The sequence below is a fragment of the Porites lutea genome, chromosome 2 (assembly GCF_958299795.1).
Source record: "Porites lutea chromosome 2, jaPorLute2.1, whole genome shotgun sequence".
NCBI classification, from domain to species: domain Eukaryota; kingdom Metazoa; phylum Cnidaria; class Anthozoa; order Scleractinia; family Poritidae; genus Porites; species Porites lutea.
This window is the reverse complement of record NC_133202.1, coordinates 25,305,820-25,324,983: the sequence shown is the minus strand read 5'-3', so window position 1 is coordinate 25,324,983 and position 19,164 is coordinate 25,305,820. Positions and strand designations below refer to the sequence as shown.

General features: G+C 38.1%; 2 protein-coding genes across 2 annotated transcripts in view; both read right to left on the bottom strand.

Annotated features, from left to right (window-relative positions):
* The window catches only part of LOC140928088 (uncharacterized), a 45,131-nt gene that overhangs the window by 15,452 nt on the left and 10,515 nt on the right, over positions 1–19,164 (bottom strand). Inside the window, exon 2 of the mRNA XM_073377809.1 lies at positions 12,243–12,408. Within this exon, the coding sequence (XP_073233910.1) occupies positions 12,243–12,408 (166 nt within the window). The remainder of the gene's footprint in view (positions 1–12,242; positions 12,409–19,164) is intronic.
* Positions 1,609–10,263, bottom strand: LOC140928099 (uncharacterized). The gene is made up of 2 exons (XM_073377819.1): positions 9,426–10,263; positions 1,609–2,068 (listed from the first exon to the last, which is right to left on the bottom strand). Exons 1-2 carry the CDS (start codon positions 10,260–10,262, stop codon positions 1,871–1,873), a joined length of 1,035 nt encoding a protein of 344 aa, XP_073233920.1. The 5' UTR covers position 10,263; the 3' UTR covers positions 1,609–1,870.

The following is a 19,164-nucleotide window of genomic DNA, read 5'->3' as shown; positions in this document are numbered from 1 at the left end:
AACACAACCATATCCACACAACATTTAACCATAGCTTGCAAAACGCAGACGTATTTCCGGTCGTCGCTTTGCTCCCTCTGAAAAACCGGACATACATATGCGTTTCGCAGGCTAATTTAACCAAGACGTCATCACCTAAAGAAAAATTTGTGCAATACGTCTAGCTCAAAATCATTTGTCAAAACCGTAGCCTTGAGGCTCTTTAGAACCTCTAATTTGTTTGGATTCCTATATGTCACAGCTCTTTTGTTTCGGGCTAGGTTCCATTGTTACTTTGTTTGTTCATTGTTTTCCCAGCCAATCCCTATGAGGTTGCCCAGTATACACTAGACCATGTGGTCCCTGGCTCGTCCCCAGACCTTTAAGAATAGGGCAACACCACATCTCCCTTAATTCCCTACCATGAGCAAGCCAGGCAACATCTTCTCTCCCCCACAGTAGATAAAAGATTATACTTTGAACAAAGAAGGGTAATAAGTGGTAAAAAAAATATTAAGATGATAACTATTTTTATGCAAGACACACAAAAACTTTTTATCGGACTGACTTAAGAATACCTGAAGAATAACTTTATAACGTAGGGTAAATTTCACTTGACAATAGCGGCCATTGTCGCATCATTTCAGGTTTCATACAATACTATTTGGTGTGAATAACGTTTAGTAAAACACGACCTGGATGTCGACATGCCAATCTGCTGGTAAGTATCCTGAGTTTGACATAGTGTGACCCCCCCCCCCCCCCTTGAAAAATCCTAGCTACGCCCCCATTCCTGAACTTGAATATGATTCTTAGGAATTTGGCTGAAAAAGACTTCACTTACATTTGACAAAGTAAATGGTTGACGAGTAATCGTGATAGAGACTGAAAGAATGGAAATTCACTTTTTATGCGACGTTTTTAATTTGGGGCCATTACCGTCGTGGTATCTTAAACTCCCTACCATTTTATTTTTATGTAATTTTTTAAAATTAAATTAAATTAAATTAAATTTTTTTAATCGGTAACACCTGTGCAGAAATGGTAATACTGAATAAACTTGTTGATGTTATTGTTATAATTATATGTTGAATTCACACAACTGCATTTCATTGATTTATGTGAGATCCAGTTCAGTTTGGGAAAGCTTCCATTTTTGATTAGTGTGCACTTAAAGATATCAGCCCTCTTTGTGGTCAGTCACTTTTTGAGTGCTGAGGTGTCTCCTGAAATAATGGAGGTTAAATAAACCCAGGTTTCCGCACCTAGAAAAAATGTCCCTTTCCTCTGAATAGAGGTCACTCGTTCCTTTAATTGAGGTAATAGATACAAAGATTATGTGCACATTTTCCGGCACCAAATTTTGTGTCCCTTGAATGGAGGTGTCCCAAAGAGAGGATGATCAATTACACTGTTTGCTCAATTAAACCAACATGGATGAGGTTGTTAGCATATATATACTGCATGGGGTAATGGCTCAACAAAATTTTGATTCTTTTTTCAAGTGTAATATACAATTTATTAAAACCTACAAAATTTTCTTAAGTTGAATTAATATCAGTGCAGTGAACACACTTGGATGATATAAAGCCAGATGATATAAAAAGCAGCACTATCTGTTAGCTCTAGTTCACCACTTCCCCTAGCTACTTACAATAAACACACTAATATGATCAAAGAAAAGTCCCTTTCAATTTCTTCTGACTCTAAAATTTTTGCATAAAACAATATGCTAGTAAGTTGTTTGTTTTAACCAAATAATTGTTTTCCTAGAAATACTTTTGTACACTACTTTGTCACGATAAACAATTAGACACGACTTCCTGCAATAGACATTTTAACAAGTCAATTCTATCAACTGCGAAAGTTTTCACAAAACATTTGATAGACGTTACACAATTATGGATAGTTCATCGATTATCTCTTGCATGGTAGGTCTCGCTCCAAGATCTGTCTGCAGGCATCGCCGTACCAGGCCTCTTAAGGATCGATCCGTCATCAGTAGAACTTGCTGTTCACGCCTTCTAGGATCTGGAAGTTGCCGGCTGCACATTTCACAAAGAAGCACACCAAAGCTATAAACATCAACCTATGAACAATACAAATTATTTCTTGTTATTTGCCTTAAAGCGTTCTATTACACTACTGCCAGTTATACCCAGTTGTCAGTGCCATTTTAAATATTTATTTCGTTATTTAGCAATTATTACATGAAGCTGAGTAGTATCTGAAGGACTATACTTGCTCGGGGCGGGGGGGGGGGGGGTTGGTTGGCGTCTTTATTTGACTGTTCCTTGGCAAATTCAGGAGATAAAGGAATGTAAAGTTTAGCACATTAGCATATATTCATACATCCATCCTATCGTTAGGGAGGAAAAGTAAATAGGCGCCCACGTCCACCCCCACCCTCCCCCTCCAAAAAAACTGAAGTAGACAATAGCAGTAGGGCTATTATTACTTCGGCGGAGCGCGAAGTAAAGGTTTCGCGACGCTCAGGAATGTATCAAAGTTACAATTTTTTGACAAGATTGGGCATGCAAAGTCTGTAGGTTTTCGGTTTTATTCGGCTATTTGACGAAATGAGAGCCGAATTAATTCGAGATATCTCGAGATCACTTCGATTTCTTTGATTTATTCTTTAACTTTTTCGAGGAAGAAAGAATTATTATTTTGGCTTTCCCGGGGTTTGAACCGACTCACCTGTGTGACCCGTCAGATCAGAGGAGACTCTAAGTTGAGGGATTAGCCGATTGCGCTACTGCGACCCAAGGTAGTCTGGGTTATGAAAAATAGTTATGAAATGATGCACTAGTTTCGGGACAAGATTGGGCGTGCAAGTTCGTGACTTTTCGGCTTGTTTCAACTATTTCACGAAATGAGACCGGACTACTTCGTGATATCATGAGATCACTTCGAGTTTAGTCTTTAATTAATCGAGGAATAAATAGAGGATATTTCGTGGCCGCGCAGAGACGCGAAATTTCTCTTCGAGTGTTGAAAAACATTTCACGAATGAGCCCTCCTTTCGAACTGTTTTATGATGAATTTAAAGTTACAAAATGCTGCAAAAAGACATTTTGTCTTTGTTGAGTGTTACGTAGTAAAATTGCTTTCATGCGTTGCGTGACTTTCTCGAACGTTCTCTACGTTTTTGGATTATACATGAATAATTAATTAGGGCATGTTTACATTTCAGCATGAGTCAGCAGATTTGCATCAGTTACTGAAATCATAAAATATGTCGAAAAGCTACTACTATTCGCCTGCTGTTTATTAATTTCTAGAAACTTATGTCAAACGGTATACAAGTTCCAAGCGAGTCCTTTTGAAGAACTAAGTTTTTTCCCACGAGCTGGACTGCTGTGTTTAGTCAAGTGTGACGAAGGTCGATTTTCAGGTATTGTGTTTACAAGTTCGCGGAAGCCGTAAGATATCGGAAGTTCAAGTGAGAGTTTGTTATTATTGGTAGAGGCTGTTTAGTTTTACTCAAAGTTCAAGTCAAGTTTATGTTGGTGGATGCTGTGTTTTAAAGCTCTGTAAAGGCTATGTTCCTTTGGTGTTAAACTTCCTTGTGTTAATCCGACATCCCTGCGTGCTGATAGTCAGTGAATAATTATCCTTAAAACATTCGAACTCGTGACTTTGAGTTTTAGCCAATTCCATGCTCAACGTAATTGACTCCTTACCCATGCCTTACATATCTTTAATCAGTACATGAGACTGCTATGCTGTTTTTGAAGCCTGATGTGACTAAGAAAAATAGAGAATTGTTTTTTAGAAGGATTTGTATGGAGTCATCAGAGCATAACTGGGCTAATATCTCGGAGACAATTTGTCCCGAAATGCTAGTTTTTGGCAAGTAGGCCTCTTGGATGTTGCTCTTTTCAGAATATCCTGACAAATCCCATAATTTCATAAATTAACACCTTACTCTTACCATATTTGATTTCTTACTATTCCTCCGCATTTACAATTAATTAGTTCCACAACCACGGCGCCGAAGTGTACGCTCCGTAGCGTCTTGTTATTATTAGTCTCGCTTGCGTAAGCAGCGAGACTCATAATCTGCAACGCGTTTTTTGCCCCGGGGGGAGGGGGGTAGTCCCTAATAGAGGCTATATAGGTATATGCCGCGCCAAAGGTATGGTTTTTTAGCCGTTTTGGACTGAAATAGGGTATCAATTTCGACCATTTTGGTCTGCAATAGGGTTTGGTTTGTGCACTCTAGTCTTGTATGTTTTTTAGAAAAATTAGCTACATCTTCATCATTTGGCGATAAGACCTTTTCCCTTTTAACGTTTACTCCAACTACTGTGTACGTGCCGTAACAGCCGTGTCACGCGCTCCGGTTAAGCACCGAGCTCCAGGGCTTCAGGTCTGAAATAGGGTATAAGATATAGATTTAGCCAGGGCTAAAAGCGAAGCTCCAATTAATAAATTTATAATTTAAATCAAACAATAAACTTTTAATCGACAAATCATTTAACTTAAGGGCACATTCATGTGACTTTTGAGGGAAAGGCTAAGTTGTTTTAGAGTGAAACATCTTACATCGAATTGATAACCTTATATGTACACCCAAAAAATAGCAAACATCTTCGATCACATTCAAGATCACAGTAGATTAGGCCTCGAAAACAAATTCTTGGAAAACAAATCACGCCGAATTTTTTTGCGTTCGACAGGTTTACTTTACAAATTCTTGCCAACAAATCTGGGGGTGTTTAAACCAACGTTTTATAATTTTTATACATCACATTTGAGGTGAATCAGTACTATTTATCATACAGACCTCGGACATAATGCAGTATTTCACAATTTTTCAAGACAAATTGCACTCAGTCAATATTCAGGACGATCAATCGTAAAGCGAAACCGTTCAAAAATTTCCAAAATCACCCATATGGCCAGCCGGTTCTCGTTTCTATAGTGCGAGCTGTCAGTGTGGTCGAGTGTTTGAATGAACTTTAATAGAGTTAAGCTTCAACATAATAGGGAATTTATTATTATTTTTTTTGTTATTTAATGGTTTTAGTTATAATTAAACGATGTGTAATCTTATAAAGCGTTTGATACGCGCGACATTTTTGAGTACTCCTGCAAGCGATGTTCATGAATGATGAAAACAAACGACACAGACAAGCGATTAAAACTGCAAGAGAGACTACTAACAATCAAAAAAAGAAATATAATTCGGTGAAACATTTACAGAGATAACAATTTTCATTCATGAAGACAAGTATTAAAGTGTCTCTAAAAATCCTGAGTCTCGGCGTGAATTAAGCCGGCTTCCCGGCGCGGGTGTTTACTGTTTTCCAAGGTGAACTCCTCGAAGCAAGAAAATCGCTCAAAGTTTTCTTTCTACAGCCAAATTTATAACTAAATATTCTTCGGAACGTTTTCTTTCTATCTGTGGTGAGCAAATATATCTTAAGGCTTTTTAAAGTTCTGTAAGCTTATATCAAACCGTTCAAACCTGATACTAGGTCAAATCATTGACTCAAACTACGGTTACAAACGTAAATAAACTTGCCGCATAAACTGTCAGCGTGAACTGTGCAAGACTTCATGAAATTAGATATAACAAAAACAAACATCAAATACAATAGTTACTCAGGCTTACCATTCGAGATTCAGTTCCTGAAAGCTATCAAGGAAGGCCACAGTTTCTTGAGACTTTTGAACCCTCTTACGCATTAAGCAAGGTGAAAAACGAAAACGATGCCATCCGAAATCGAATTACCAAATTTTGAAAAGCGACGCGTTTCTCAACCAAAAACCCAGTAAACAAACCAGCCATGAATAACAGAAGACTCTTGATAGCAGCTGTATTTCATTTTGTACATCCCGAAGAAAAAGACAGTTAAAAACATCACAAGTTGACACAAAACTCTTCAGCTTCAGCTGTCAAAGTAAACAATTTTCAAGATGCTGCATAATTTTTTCGCGTGAACTCACCTGTCAAATTTTGACCAATCAGAGTATAAAAATTGGACGTAGAGCGGGACCAACGCGTGACCATGGTAAGATAAGGTCTTCCCCGCCTGGCCCCAGTTGTTCAAAAGGTGGATAGCGCTATCCACCGGATAAATCTCTATCCACTGGATAGTGCAATTGGTTCCCTAATACTTATCCACTGGATAGTGATATATCCGGTGGATAGCGATATCCAACTTTTGAACAACCAGGGCCTGTACTTTTAAAAAAACTGGCTGAATTTTCGCTTCCGAAGTCAGTTTGAAATTAAAATCCTAATAGTGCGGGGCCATAGTGACATAAACACAACATATTTGATATGAATCCTTGGAAAAAATAAACTTGAGCCTGCGATCATTTCAAACTGGTAATTTGTCAGCGGATAACTTCAAAAAAATACTCGACCTCGATGGATCGACATTTGAGCCCGCGCTACGGTCAGGTGATACTGGTCAGCGGATGCCCTGTTTTGACAGCTGTCAATTGATCACAACATTGATGTGCAATTATTTTTCTCTTGGGCTCCCAAACTAGCAAAAAGTGTGAGAGTAAACATTGGTTGTCCTGTGGTGCGGACGGACGGTCGGTCGGCGGTCGGTGTACGGTCACGTGATTACCAAATTTTCTGGGATGGGTAGATTTTCTAAGCTATGGGGCTCCGCCCACGCGCGCGTGGAGCTCCGCTAAAAATTTTGATCAGGTCTGAAATTGGTTAGGGAAAATCACAGATTTTGGTCTGAAATAAGGGTTTGTTGAAGTGTGGAGCACATCCCCACCCAATTTTTCTGCAAGTAACCCCCCCGCCCCCTCCGGAATTTTTGGTCGAATTTTGGGTCACAAAAGGAAGGTCATTGTGTCAGGCGTTCCTTGAGGAGACCGTGGAAACTGGCACTAAGAATCGTTGCATGATTGAAGCCACGCATGTTTTGCGAAGAAAGCTTAGGAAAGATTAAATTTAGAGCTTTTCCGAAACGTCTCGGTCCACGAATTCTATCGCTTGAAAGCGTTGATTACTTTGGAGCAAGTGAACACTACTGAGTGGTCGGAAAAAAAAATCTTAATTAGCAACTTTCACTGTATGCAAATGAGTCTTGTGATGAGTATGCGATTTATTTTCCGCGATGATTGAAATGACGTGCCATGTAAATCACTTTTTTGATATCTGGCAATGATGTAATTTCTCTGGAATCGAGGCCCTTTTATGCACGCGTATAGCCTGCTACTGGAGAGGTATTTCAGGTCGTCGCTAACACGCGTACTAAATCAATTCAGAAACAAATAAGAAGTATCGACGTCGATAAAGTAGGAAGTAAAAAACCTTTAGCGAGTAAATCATGTTTCTTGTAGAATTAATCGTCTCCTCATTTCTCGATCTAATCTCCAAGCAGGCGAGGCGGAATGCCGCTGTAAGCGTGTTCTTGTTTCTTTACTGCTCTATCTGCTTCTACAGTCGAAACTCTACAGATAAATGCGTTCTTTGTCCTAGCGGACAGACAATATGTTTACTTTTGTTGAACCTCTCGACAAAAACCTCTAAAGTGCGTCCCAAAGGCCCAAATACCCTCTCTATAAAGGTCATTTAGCAGCGAACGATGTACAAACCGTTGAAGTCATTGACCTTACTCGCTTTGTTTTACTACATTTTTTTGAGAGCATTTTGGTTCGGTATTACATTCTGGTTTTAATGTCTCATGGGGTAGATTTCCACAGGCTGTCGCGTAATCTTTACGTGCGTGTACACGAGTGTAAATTTTAATCTCGTAAATAGAATAGAGGCAAGATATAAAGTGTTGAGCTTTAACGTGAAGTTGGGTGACGTTCAAATTTTACGTTTACGCGCGACATTTCAAATATTGCCTCTATTTTACTTGCCAACGTAAATTTCACGCACATTAAACGCACGTAAAAATTACGCGACAATGGAAATCTTAAGGTTGATTTCCACTGACGCGTTTTTGGCTACGCATGTTAACGCACGTAAATTTAATCACATAAATAAAATAGAGGCAAGGTATAAAATGCTGAGATTAAAAGTGAAGTTGAACGAGGTTCTACTTTTACTCTTACGTGCGACCTTTCATGCAGTGCCTCTATTTTATTTGCGAACGTACATGTTACGCAACGTACGCACGAAAAAAAATTACGCGATAGTGGAAATCAACCCTTAATAAGCTTTGATAAGGAAAGTCTTTCAAAAAGATGTTGTTACTCCAGCACGCCGCCTATAGCTCGTACCTATTCTGTAAGGATGGATTTCCTCTATCGCGTAATTTTCACGTGCGTAAGCTAGCAAATTTTTGCGCTCGTTGAGCGAGGTTCAACGTTAAACTTTTCGTTTACGCGTGACCTTCCATATAATTCCTCTATTTTATAGACGCGCGTATTAATTTAAGCGACAGTGGAAATCCACCTGTAATACGTTTCTGTGCATTGTGGGTTTCTTATTTAAAGTCAGTTTCTCTTCCCGACTCACTCTTTTCACCGAGACCGTAATGAATCTTGTTCTCTCCCCCCCCCCACTCCTGCCCCAAACTGTTACATTACCGTTGTCGACTGTAATACCCACAAGGAGCTGGAATTTAAAGTTGTATGATTTACAGCCAGAAATTGTTCATAACCCGCTCCTACTGCTTCGCACTGAGGCTCCCACTTCTTATTAGCATTACTGACATTGTTTGCGGATGGCCCCGGTGAGAATATAGTTATTACAATGGTCACCTTTTTAAGCAGGGACGTCACTCTCTCACACAAGGCAGTCGTGGAAGAAAGGTTTGACTCTATAGGCCAGTTATCTAAACGCAGTTTAGTCAGTATTTAACAGAAACGCGTTTTAAGCCATGCATTTTCAGTTTCCCGAACGCTTTTATGTAAACACCATTTAACGTGAACAGTTTCGTTAGAGCATATACGGTGGTCAAGAAAAGCATTTATCTTCTTAAAGGAACTCACTAAGGAAGAGATCTGAAGGTCCAACGATTTGTTAAACAGCGGCATAAGTTGGACTTCGTTTAAAAAAACCTACCCTATCAGTTTTATCTGCGAAGTCGCCAAAATAATTAACTGAAGAACTAATGAGGAACATTTAAATCACAACAGAAGCTTAATTTTTTTTTTTCGTGGCATAAACACCTGAAAACGACCATAATAATGGAGCCATGAACATTTGAGTTCAAATGGTGATGGTTTTGAGCTATTACCGACCACCGATTGACCGGGGCTTAAGCAGCAAGGGATATTGCCATTCCACACTGCACAGGGCAATCCGAGTTAACACTATTTTGATGTGTCTAATTGCATGCCTAGGTGAAGAAGGGTAATGTGGAGTAGGGTTTCTTTCGTGTCGTAAACGAACAACCTGACCTTAAAGTAGCTACGCGCTCAAAGATGATTGCAACAACGCGTCTCTTTGAAGTCTGAAGATGTTGATGAACCAGTGCTGAATAAAAAATTCTAAATTCACTTAAACTTACCTTGACTGTTTGGTTTGATGTAAGTGCTTCAGGTGCGCTGTACATCATAGCTCCAGGAGCCACTGTCATGGTCTGCTTCATGAAATTAGCAGTGCCATAATCTGACACTTTGCCTCTCCACTGGTCACCCTGTCGCCATAGCAACACATTAGCACTGCTCACATCCCGGTGAATAATAGGCTCTGGTTTCTTCTGATGGAGGTAGTTAATTGCTCGGGCTACATCCAGAGAAATTACGCGTATTTCTATTTCGTCGAGTTGTCGCTGTTCTAACAGAGCTCGCAGACTTTTCTCCATCAGCTCGGTCACAAACAGAGGGTTTCCTTCATCGTTAGTGGCGCCGATAAACTGAAGCAAGTGAGGATGGCGGCACTTGGACGCAATATTCATTTCTCTCTCAAAAAGAAGAATGTTATGAGGGGAGAGAATCAGATCATGAATTTGCTTTACTGCTACAGTACAGCCACAATACACGCCTTCATAAACACTTCCCCAGCCTCCCCTGCCAAGGCATCTGTTGGTCAGTTGAATTTCATCGCGGGAAATGACCCAATCGCATGATTTCTGTTGTTGCTGGTCACTTATTGTTTGCTGAGCTAAGGAAAGACTTAACTCTAGTTCATTTACTTCCTGGTCTTTTTCTCTCAACTGTCTTTGTAAGTTTTCTTCACGTTGCCGCATCTCTCTGAGCTGCCTTTGTAAGTTTTCTTCACGTTGCTGCATTTCTCTGAGCTGCCTCTCTAAAGTTGCTTCGTGCTGTCGTATATCCCTTGATGGCCCTGGAAAGTCTCCACCAAGAGTAGGCGTTTGTACGCTTGCTCCACGTAGATCCTCCATATTTTCTGAAGGAGTATAATTATTTTATGACAATTAAATACCAGAAAAAAAACTGTACCTGAAAGAATTTAAGGCACAGGACACACCTCTACACACAGAATAAACAACAACTGGTACTAGATACTAGATTTATGTGTGACATGCGTCCAACATACTGCTTTGGATCAGCAATGGTAAAAGAGTACTGTATAATGATACAGAGACACTGGTGGTAAGGCTTTCGTGTAGTTTGTGTAGGTTGGTGCAGTTGCTGTAGTTGGTGTAGTTTGGTGTAGTTCGTGCAGTTGCTGTAGGTTGGAGTAGCTGATGTAGTTTGTGTAGTTGCGAATGTTTCTTATTAAAATCAGTCACTGAGAACTAGGAATCTCTCGTACCTTTCTCATTTTATCGTCTGTATATGTGTTAGAAGCAGATCGGTTATAATTAATACAGATCTGCATTTATATTTTCTAATCAATGGCAATAATCTGAGCAAAAATAAACCTTGAAGTTACAATTTAAAAAATAACAACTAAATTCTTGAACTACAAAAAGAAGTTGCAGCAAAAAATTCGTCACTTCTATACCGATAAAAATTACATGCACTGGAAAAGTGTCTACGAAAAACTTTAATTTTCTCTTGCATTCTTTATTGCATTAAGGCACATAAGGGGTATCGAAAAACAGACATTTATGTCCCTTTTACACAGACTGAAAAAAAAAAACCGAATCTATATCCTATCCTGAGGTGAAGCAGGACATTTCACTCAAAACCTGGATAAATCTTAGTCAAGACTTATTAATCCGGGATTATATACCGAATGTGTTTTGACCAAAATCTAAAACCATGCAATGTCACGTTAACTATAAGCACAAGCATGTAGGAAACAGCGTGACATACCTAATAAAAAACGCCGCAGTGTTTCATAAAGTTTCAAGATAGAATTGTAATTGTCTGGATGGTGTAGATTACCAGTTGTAGCGAGTTTTCTTTTGTAATCCTCAAATAAACACCGCATTCTTCTGATTGTGTGCGGTGTTTATTCCAGAGCACCGTTAATTGATCTTTTATTCGAGGGCAGCGTTTAATCGACTAATCACGGTAAGCCTATTGAAAGAACAGGAAGAAGGGTAAAAATAGTCCTTCCTAGGCCCATCTCGTTTCGTAATTTTAATTGCTCGATAATTTACCCTTCCAAAAGTGTGCCAAGAAATATTCCAAGATTTTTCAATGGCGGGTCTCGTGATAATTCTAAAAGAGGAGGCTTACACGCTTGACATGTTTTCTTTTTCTTAACAGCTTTATTTGTTACATTTTGCTTTGTAACATTTTGCGTAAAAGAAGTTGTTACGTCTTGCGCTAAAAATTTGTTGCACTTCACATTATATGATTGCTACATTTTGTTCAAAAAGCTGTTAATGCTTAATGTCATTACATTTTGCGCTAATTCTATCAATTATAATATTTTGCGGCATAAAAGACACGCCAAAGGCCGAAAGTAGACCAAATTTATAAGCGTTTAAAACGCGATTTTGCTTAACACCGTTTTTAAAACTCTGTTTTTATTACTGGCTCATCATTGCGTTTGGATATTTCGCTTAGAAATTTTAAATATGACAGCCCTATTTTCCTTGAACAGTATACGTCTTTAAACTCAAAAAAACAAACTTACAGTTTATTTAACTACCCATACCAACTGCCTGTATCATTGACTGACTACCTGTACGGGGTTGAATCAAATACCTTAAAATTCAAAAACCAAACCCTAACTAACTCCTGACACCATAAGCTTGGGCTGCTTGTATCATTGTCCGGCTGACTGCTTGTACGGGTTTAACCACCAAACTACACTCACCGTAATGAACTCTCGCCATAAGCTTGATCTTCCTGAATTTATACACTATATGACTTACAGCTAGAGGTTCAACCATGTGCCTCTTTGTTCCAAAACCAAAATCAAACAAAGTATTGGGAATTCCATTTCATACTCTTAGTCTTACCTTTGATAGAGGCGGGCATCTTTTCAATAAAAAGCTGAAGCTCATTTGGATCAGCATTCTTTATTTGAACAGTTTGTCCCCTTTCAAGAGGACGCCGTCTCAATAGTTCAGTAATTGTAACTGTATTATTGGTGACCTTCATTGTAGATTCAGGCATAATGTGAAACTGAAACGGTAAGGAAAGATAATGATATAATTAAAGTAATACAGTCAAACCTGTATAAAGCGGTCATCCTTGGGAATGACTTACTCAACTTCGGCTTACTACAGGTTGACAGGTTTACAAACCTAAGAGTTAATATTCAAGGAAATGAAGATAGTGAAAAAGCGAAATATCTATATCTCACGACAAATTGACCTCAAACTGTTTGTAGCATTCTTGGGCCAAAAGAAAGGAAGTAAAAGCAGACTTGCCAAGTCTCACGTCTTTTAGGACCTGTGTCACGCTCTCACGAGTTGACAACTGATTTCTCACGCTTAATTTCTGGAAGCGTCGAAATCCAAAACATTTTGGAACCAGGGTTCGTTTCCAAGTTAGATATCAATAGATAGCTAGCTCAACCCAAACAAAACGGAAAAGAATGTAATCAAACGCGACTATTCTTTTAGCCTACTGCGCAACTTGCCGCTGCCACCAAATGTGCAGACTTACTGTTACTCTTGTTTCAAGATGGCGCCAACAAAACATACAAATTACAAAACCTAAATAGTGATATTGATCGTGAAGTTTACTGCTTCAGCTTTAAAGTGATATAGTGACTTCCAATACTCATAATCTCCACTGAAAGTCCTTCCACTAGGAAATATGGGGAACCTCACTACTCTTCTACCCATTTCTCACCCCTTTTGCCAGCTCTAGGTTCAGAATATCACATTTTTTCGCCTTTTGGGGCTGGCATTAGTTCGCCTCATCATTTTACTATTTTTTAGAGTTACTCAATTTACGATTCAGAGATATTATTAGGCAGTTATTAAATTTATTAGAACTAGAATTCAGAGTTTAAATTATAATTATAATTTACAATATATTACTAGAGTTTATAAATATGATACAGTCTCCCCAATTAATAAGTCACTGTGCCTGAGCTATAAGACATGAGACTTTAACAAAGTTCATTATCATTATTATTATTGGCAAGTATCTAAAAGACCACAAAACGCCTACACAGTCTATCCCTTTGCACTCAAGAGTATGGCACATCTTGCCAAAAGGGGCAGTTTAATACAGTGGAACCCCGCCTTACGGCCACTGCAGTAATACGGTCACCCCGACTTATTACGGCCACCTTTTTTCGGCCGCGACCTGGCAGAACAGCCATACATTTTAAATTCTTATAAAAAAGAACCGTTAATGCGGTAACCTGCTATTACGACTAAATTTTTTTGACCCATTGGTGACCGTATTAACGGGGGTTGTACTATAATACTCTTTGGGACCTCCAAAAAAACGTGACCACGGCTGCTTAATACAGGTAACTGCTAAATGCAGATCAGTTCTTTCAATAATCAAGGGAAGCTATTTCCAGGACTTTGGCGACCGCTTATGGACATTCGCTAAAACGGGTTTGACTATATAGGGGCAGTTACAGTAAACTCCCGCTAATGAGAACCTGTGGATTAAGAACCTCCTGGCAATAATATTTGTCACTTTAATTTCCAAAAATGCAAGAACCTGTTTAGCCAAGCAATATCTAGCCGAACAACGAAAACATACTGTACTATAAACTGTTTATAAATTCGGTAACTAGTTTTTTTAGGGTTATTATAACACAATTGTGAATAAATAAAAGTTTGAATTATTTTTCTGGTAATCAACATAACCTATCATTTCCTTCATAACAATTAAGAACCTAATTAAGAACCTACATAGCCTAAATTGCCAAGAAGTACCCCAAAATACAAGAACCTATTCTGCCATACTTATTAGTGAGTGTTTACTGTTTCGTAAAATTGCAGCTGAATACAACTATATTCACACCCCATTTAACCGAGATCTCAGTAGTAGCATTATAAACAGGTGCGCCATCAGTTATAGGAAAATTTGTTCAAAATGTTCAGCTCAAAATCATTTGTCATAACAGTAGCCTTGCAGCTCTTCAGAACCTCTAATATTTATTTCGATCCCCATATGTCTTTTGTTTTGGGCTAGGGTTCCATGGTTACTTTGTTTGTTCATCGTTTTTGCAACCAATCCCTATGATGTTGCCCAGTATACACTGGACCATGCGGTCCCTGGTTCGTTCCCAGGCCTAATTTGGGTATACCATGAGCAAGTCAGGCAACATCTTCTCTCCCCCACAGTAGATGAAAGATTACAATTTGAAAAAAGGGGCCAGGATAATAAGTGGTAAAAGGCTAAATAAAGATGATAAATATTATTATGCAAGACACATAAAAAATTCATTATCGGACCGACTTAATAATACCTGAAGAATGAATTTATAATGTCAAGTAAATTTCACTTAAAAATAGGGACCATTGTCGCTCTTACCATTTCGGGTTTCATGTAATACTATTTGGTGTGAATTTTAACTTGTACAGTGTACAAGAAATGGAGCTTATAAAGTCAGTCTTAGGTATCAAAGATTATCATAATAATACCGATCAAGAAAGTCAACAGGTTCACAGTGCAAAGCGCATAAAGTTATTAAGTGAGCTTTGAAATAAAAAAAATTAAACTTGAAGCAATAGATAAAACAAATACAATGAAACCTCTATTCAGGAGACACACTCAGGACCAAAGCAAGTGTCCCTTGAATAGAGGTTCCCCCTGATTAGAGGTTGGGCTGGGTTTTGTTAATAATTAACCAACAAAGACAGCATAAAGAAATCATCATTAGGGACTTTAAGATGCCACAACGGCGACGACAAAGAGAACGGCAAAAAGGCAACAGAGCGTTTTCACTCACGTGGCCAGCATCTACATGCTTTAAAATTATGCAAATTAGGTCACGTGACCTCCATCGGCTGAAAAAGCTTGTTCTTCAAACGGCAACACTTTTTCGATTGTCTTCAATTATTTTACCGGTTGCATAATGTTAATGCCGCTTAATGTATCTCTTCTGTGCTTGGCCTTTTTTAGATGTTTAAAATCGAAGGCGTTAAGATGGGATACAATTCCTTTGGGGGACTGGGTCTAGCTGAAAAAGCCGTTTATTTTCTAAAACAGTAAAAAATTAAAAAAAGGCCAAGCACAGTCTTGTAGATGATTGCATTACACATTGTCCTAAACCAGTCCGGTTTAATAACTCACAACAAAAAGTGTTGCTATTTTTGTTTAAAGACTTTTTATTGTTTTCTGGCCGTGTGGAGTCACGTGACAACATTTGCATAATTGAACATCACCTAATTGACAGAAACCACACATGTATGTATCTGGCAAAGTTTCATCTTTCTACTGCTTATGCTCAGAGATAGACCACCCCCATCACTTTTTTACTGATTCACTGGGGACCCACGCCTTAATTTACCTGAGAATTTATATCAACGATTTTCCCAAATGTCTACGACATACAACGCCTGGTATGTTTGCCGATGATACATAACTACAGCTCATGAAGAAATATCCGCAACTGAGTGTTCTTTAAATAGTGACTTAATAATATTGCAGTACATATTTGGCTTAAGACAAACTAATTGAGTTGCAATACTTCTAAAACTAGTTATATGACAATTGGCTCTCGGCAAAATTTGGCAAATGCCAAGTTCATGAATCTATAGTTGGATAATAGACCTATTGAACATAAACCCTCTACTAAGTTACTGGGGGTTCATATTGATGAAATGCTAACCTGGGATAATCAGATCAAACATATTTCATCCAAAGTCTCTAATGGCTTGCGAATGCTCTATTTAGCTAGAAAACCAACCGATAATCAAGAGACTCTTAAAACTACTTACTATTCACTTGTACAGCCCTACAATTTTGATTCTTTTTTCAAGTGTAATATACAATTTATTAAAACCTACAAAATTTTCTTAAGTTGACTTAATATCAGTGCAGTGAACACACTTGGGCGGTGGCACTTTCAGATTAAAAGAGATACACCTAATTGCAATAACGTTGTCTTAGAAAAATGAAAAAAGGAAAAAGCCAAATAGGAATTAATTAGGCTAATAAGCCTAGTGAATTCATTTGCAGCATCCGCACATGGACGTCGTATTTAACTGCTGGAATTTGCTATTGTTTTAAAGCTTCCCAACGGGGAAATACAGCAACTGCAAATGAATCCACCCTGAGAATGTGGCTTTATTAGCCTAATTAATTACTATTTGGCTTTTTCCTTTTTTCATTTTCTTTTACGACAACGATATTGCAATTAGGTTTATCTTGTTTTTGACAGGCAACTAACTGTCCTTGTGAACATGACTTGTGATTGGCTGATTGTTATTGGGTGCAGTGCTCTGGTTGAGTTCATTGCTCTTTGCAACAATACTGTACTATAAACAAGCTAGCCTGCGACGTAGACACTTTAAACCTTCTTTAAACCAACTATATCTATACTGTACCCATTACGTGGGCTGTCTGCAGTGCAGGCTATAAACAAGCCAGATGATATAAAAAGCAGCACTATCTGTCAGCTCTAGTTCATCCCTTCCCCTAGCTATTTACAATAAACGCACTAATATGATCAAAGAAAGTCCTTTGCGATTTCTTCTGACTCGAAAACTTTTAGTATTTACATGAAAACAACATGCACTATCAGCATGTTAAACAATAAACTGCTTTCTTTTGAAAAATAAACTTAAAGTCAAAGTATATTACATGTTATATCCCAAAAGGTCTCACCCATCCCACTACTAACCCCGCCTGACAGAGCTTAACTTCACCAAACAAACACGGGGCAAGGGAACTTGGTTGAGACCCCCCCTGAAGAGAATATTTTCATCAAAAATGCTGTTGCACTATACTTTTATGCAAAAGATAATTGTATGTTTTCTGCGATAAAGAGAGGAAAAATCTTTTTATTCATCTTAAAAGTGTGTCTAATGCTCTCAGTTTTACCTTGCATGTAAAGGCCTTTCTTTGTTAATTATTACCAGTGAGTACAGGCATATGTCACCGACAACCAAGGAGGCAATACCTTAAAAGACACATAGTAAACCGGACAAAACTTTTCTGGATTGACGTTTTTTTATCCAAAAATAAAACAAGTTATAAGGACCCTTTACACAATATTAAATTCCACACGTGGAATAATATTTTCATGTTGATCACACAAGGAATAATTGCGTTACGGCGTATCAAAACTTGGTAACAAAATCATCAAGGTACACAAAATCACGTAATTTTTAAGAAAAACAAATCACTACATGTTTTTCGATGAAAAAGAAGTGTTGTCATGTTAGAATGTTGTCTCCAAATAAATCTTGCAGCAAAGATTAAACTTGGATCGAGTCGTTGACATCAAGTAGTATAATCCTTTCATACATTAGTAGTGAAGAGAGTCAAAGATTCAAGCTGTGATACATATATTATATGCTACCACTGAAGGGCCACGAGGCAAATCCACAGAGTTGTTTCAAACTGTTGTGCAACACAAAGTGAGACTAAATGGCAAACTCCTGGCAGAAGAGCCAAGAAATATGGTCCAGCAACTATAAGTGAGGTCCAAATAGCAGTGTCTGAAGTTCTTGGCCGACTACGCTTTAACACAACAGCATTTCGTGGCTGCTGGAATGGAGCGTGAGCAACAGGCTGCCATCTTCAAAACAGATGGAAGACCGATCTAGTGGCAAGAGGAGTTTTAAGATGACGAGAGTCTGTAGAAAGTGCCATGTTTCAGTGGTCAAATAAGTTGTATAGACTGTGTGTGTTTTCCCATTGAAAGCTTTTCAAAACATCCACAAAAATGTCGCAATATTCTTAACACAACAACCCTTCATTTTTTTGTTTGTTTTGTTTCTTAGAAATCACGTGATTTTGCATACCATTGTGATTTCGTTACCACGTTTGGATACGCTGTAAAATGCAAGTCTTCCTCGCGTGATCAACATGAAAATATTTTCCCATGTGTGGAATTTGATAAACTTCAAAAGAGAAAAATATAATTGAGGTTCCTTGGCTTGTTTTATTTTTTGTATAATATAACATCAATCCAGAACAGTTTTGTCCAGTGTACTATGAGAGCATCTATGTACGAACCATTAAACAATAAACAATTACTTCCTTTCAGTTATTAACTTGTTTTTAAAAAACAAGTCACAAAAAGGCTAATAGAAAATGACCATAACACATTGAATACCACAATTATATAGTGAAATATAAAGCAATGAGCTGGATGATAGGCATTTTTCATGAGCGGATGACATTCATATTAGATACGTGTAGACTAAATCACACAGGCTAGCTGCGAAAAAAGCATTTAGCTATAACTGTTAATGTAAGATCATCAATAAAAACAATAATTTTTGTTTCAAAGTTCCTGGAAAGAAAGACCTTGAGAATCTGACCCCACCCCCTTGGAAATTGCCTCCTCTTGGACCCCCTTCCCACTGGAATTTCTGATACCTTCTGTGGGAGGAAGTATAAACCACATCCTAGTATGGAGGGTAACAATTTCCATTTTCTCATGAACCAATGCAGGTATACTTGTAATATCCCCTGGAGTCACTGCAAGTTTTTGCTTAAACTTTTTAAACAGTTTATTATTGTTAAATGTACATGTATTTTCTGCTGACACTAAACATGAAAGGCATTTTAACTTAACCTCAGTAAATAATCGGTAAATTATCAAATGTAAACACAGCATTGGGTTGCTCATTAAAAGCTTTTACATGAATCAAGTGATCGATCTCACTTACTTCAATTCCTCATAAACCTATTGTTTTGATGCATCAAGCTACCATGGTGGCCAATCATTTACATAAAACTTGTAAATGAGGTACAGTATCAAAAGAAATAAAAACCTACTTTTTTAAG